At 34.5% G+C, this 3824-nt stretch overlaps 1 protein-coding gene across 1 annotated transcript; it reads right to left on the reverse strand.

Annotated features, from left to right (window-relative positions):
- Nucleotides 1-6: 6 nt before the first annotated feature.
- On the reverse strand, nucleotides 7-517 carry LOC124891412 (pentatricopeptide repeat-containing protein At1g71060, mitochondrial-like). Its single transcript, XM_047403145.1, has one exon. It carries the CDS (start codon nucleotides 403-405, stop codon nucleotides 94-96), a length of 312 nt encoding a protein of 103 aa, XP_047259101.1. The 5' UTR covers nucleotides 406-517; the 3' UTR covers nucleotides 7-93.
- Nucleotides 518-3824: the final 3307 nt, after the last annotated feature.

Raw genomic sequence — 3824 nt, forward strand, 5'->3', positions numbered from 1 at the left:
TAACCTTACAATACACGTGTATCATTATCCCATAACTCACAACATCCAGCTCAATACCATCACATATCATCTCGCGATAAACTTCATTCAACCTCAACAAATTCTTCTCCACACTCCACCTTCTAGCAATATCGTATACGCCTTAACACTCGCCTTAAACCTCCTCCCTTTCCACTTATCAAAAACCTCTTGCGCTTTCGCCACATTGCTACTCTTACACAATGTATCTAACAACCTATTATAATCTTGATCATCACACACTAACCCATACTTCTCCATGCTCTCAAACGCCTCGATAGCTTCTTTAACCTTCCTACCGCGTGCATATCTCCGCGACACAAGTGCAAATGCCTCTTTACTCAATAACCCCTTTGCCTTCAACTCATCAATCAATATCCAAACCATCTTAAACTGCTTAATTTTCCCTAATGATTCGATCAAACCATGATAACTCTCTGCATTATACACGAATCCTTTCTCCTTCTCCGCCCAACGGAAGAATGATAAAGCTAATACCCCTGAATTGCTTAGCTACTTTACTACTTCATTAACTAATAAAGCACTCACATTTACTGAACACGAATTTAAAGATTCAGCAATACTTTTCTGCGAAAAATCGGGTTTTTTGAGTAGAATTTTGCAGATTTTTTCTAATTCTTGGATGATTTGTGAGTTTTGGGGGTTTGGGGTTTGGTTAGTGTAGTGAATTGATTGAAAAAAGGGGGGAAATTTGTTAATTTTTGGGATTAGGGTTATGAAAGGAAGATTTGATTTAAAAAATTTGAATAAGTTTTTAAAAAATTTAGAGATAAGCATCCAGTTTCCCGTCGAACTATGGCAAAAGTTGGTACAACACACTCCAACTTCACACGAATTATCCGAACTCAATTTTAGTGTACTCACTCTTTTGTGCTGTCATGACACCTTTATTACATAAAAATGGGGTCCACGTCAAAGATGTCATGTCAGCTAAAATGGTGACAAAAATACGCTAAAATTGGGTTCAGGGGTAATAGAACCTCTGTGAAGTTGAAATGTGTCGCAACAAATTTGGTCATAGTTTAGTAGTATTAGATGCTTTACTAGAAATGATTTGACTTGAAATCCTAGAAATTTATCGTACTTTAAGCAAGTACAGAGTATAGTGTTCAAAGAAATAGAACGAATCAACTGATTGGTGGTTCTTTTAGACTGTAGTTAGTGTTGCTGTTTTGTTTCTTATGTGTTCCCTCTGTTTCAATTTGTTTGTCTGATTTGATTTAGCATAGAGTTTAAGAAAGTAGCCAGGCCAAAGGCTTTTGAATCTTGTCGTCTTAAACTAAACAGAATTGTTCTAGTTCATGAATTCTTAAGCTAACTGTTCCAGTTCATGAATTTGTTGTTGTTGCGTAGTTTTTTGGTTCACTAGTTGCTTCTGAATCCTAACTCAAAATATAGCTCATTACTTTTCCTGTATAGCAGGATTGTTAGTTACTCGCACCAAGTGATTAATATGAATCATTAATTTTCCTTTCATGAAGATTTTTCCTTATTCATATAATTCTTTTTAGTTGTACATGTATTAATGAACAGTCCAAAGTGTGGCTATTGTCTATTATTGATAAACCAGTGTTTATATATAGATATAGGAGGAAATTAGAAAATTTGGGACGGAGGGAGTAGATACTTGGGGGGACAAAGCACAAAGTAGAATATTGCTTGTGTTCTCTCTGTCATATGCTGATCTTTCCTCATGATTTCTTACTGACGCATAATGTATACTGTACTCTTGGCTCCTGCTATTAGGCAATTGATGTTTGCCCATTCTTACTGGAAGTTCTATTGAAAATTTGTATTAAAGGAAATCACAAGTAAAATATCATGGACGCCTAATTGATTTTTCTACTACAACAAAATTGCAGTAACAACTTTTAATTTCTTCAAATAGGATAGTGATGCAATAAAAACTCTACTGGTAGTTGATAAGCTACTTACTTTTCACTAGTGAAGAAAAAGTAAGTATATCTTGTTATTAAAGCATGGTGTTCATATAACTTGTTGTTTATAATAAGGACTGAAAGTTTATCAATTGATTCTTATACTGTGCATTTGTATGTAGCCAAGTGATGCGGCTAGTGGACCTATTTCGCCCATGGATGCAAGGAGATCACGTGATGATAATGATCCTAATGTCATTCTTTGATTTCGTTTCATTTGTCTTGGATATTCAATTATGATGGTGTAATTGTGTGGTTGGAGTGAATCCTAGAATATTGAAGGTTTTGTGTTTAAATTTGATTTTGTAGTTTGAAGATACTAGTTAATGTTGAAAATTTGGAGTTTGAAGATGTTAATGTTGAAAATTTAATTTTGAAGTTTAATGTTCAATGTATTTTTGATATGCTTTTCAATTACAATGTTTAATTACTCTATTGTATTAATGATATATGAATTGGACAAATATTGAATTGTAGGTTATGCCTAAAGGAACAATTAAATTTGAGCTAAAATTAAAATTTACAATTAGTTATTAAAAATTGATGGGTCCTACTAATTTTTTTAAAAAAATAAAATAATCGCGGAGGTTTTAACCACCGCAAGTTTTTTTTTTAAAAATTATTATAAAAATAATTAAATTTAGAATAACGGGGGTCAATAACTGCCACAAATTAATTACAGGGGTTGTAACCGTCACAAAATAACCCTCGTGAATTAATTATGGGGGTCGAATAAACACTGCCACAACTCGTTTGTGACGGCTCGTATTCTGGAGGTTTTGGGAACACCCGCAATTATATTTTGCGGGGGTTTGAAATCCCCGCAATTTGACCCCTTTTTTGTAGTACTAAGTAGGAAGTCTTTTTTAATCAAAAGATAAATATATACATTTGCACAATTGGGGTTTGAACCTGAGCAATCAGGCAAAAAGAACAACTTTCAAATGGCAAGCCCAACCATCTCACCAACTAAATAATTGGTTTTGTGGGTGCACGACATATATTTAACATAACAACCTGATATATATATATAAATATACAAACTATATATACAGAGATTTTCTCGAGGCTAGAGGATGCACGTGCACCCCCTACACTCAATGTAGGTCCGCCTCTACCTCTACATCGTTATATTTTTCCATAAATATCTAATTTATTTTGTCATTTATTCTCTTTTGGTCTTTATTGATTTATTTACTAGGCTTACAATTAAGCAAAAAACGGATTCTAAAAAAGAAGCCCTTTAAATAAGCTAGGCTTTCTCGGTAGAAAGATTTGCATGCAATAGAGATCCCAATTTCGTGTACTCGGTTAAGCAAGCTCTGTTCGCCAGCTTCCACCTAGACAAAAAAGGTAAGCGCCTAGCGCGAAAGGTTGCTTTACTAAGTAAGATAAGGCAAGAATCAAGGGCATATCAGCTGCACGAAAGAGTTTGGTTGGCAAATAAGTTTTCCGGGGATTAGTTATCACGTATCCATCCTCAAGGTGGATAAAAATAACACTACAATCTTAGAATAACTAGTTCCAGATGAATCATCTCATGTACTTTATCTCAATCAAACGTGGATACGCTAGTCGAACTAGTTGTAGTTGTTGGGAGTGGTCTCAATCTTGGAATGTAAGAGTGTTCAAGTGGTCACCTCATGAATTAGTTGAGCTACATGCGAGCTAGGTCAGACACCAATATTATTTTTACTTCGAAAACACACCCTGCATACATATACCATACCTGTACGTAGGCGAAATTTGCAGTATATTTAACTTCGAAAAAGGTATGGCATATATATGTATATACCTTAATGAACATTTATATATTTTAAAAGAACCCCATGTGTGGGATTACACCTA

The sequence above is a fragment of the Capsicum annuum genome, unplaced genomic scaffold (assembly GCF_002878395.1).
Source record: "Capsicum annuum cultivar UCD-10X-F1 unplaced genomic scaffold, UCD10Xv1.1 ctg34973, whole genome shotgun sequence".
NCBI classification, from domain to species: domain Eukaryota; kingdom Viridiplantae; phylum Streptophyta; class Magnoliopsida; order Solanales; family Solanaceae; genus Capsicum; species Capsicum annuum.

What these genes read in the sequence shown, in the direction of transcription:
- LOC124891412 (XM_047403145.1), bottom strand. Translation starts at nt 405, where the DNA reads ATGGTTTGGATATTGATTGATGAGTTGAAGGCAAAGGGGTTATTGAGT.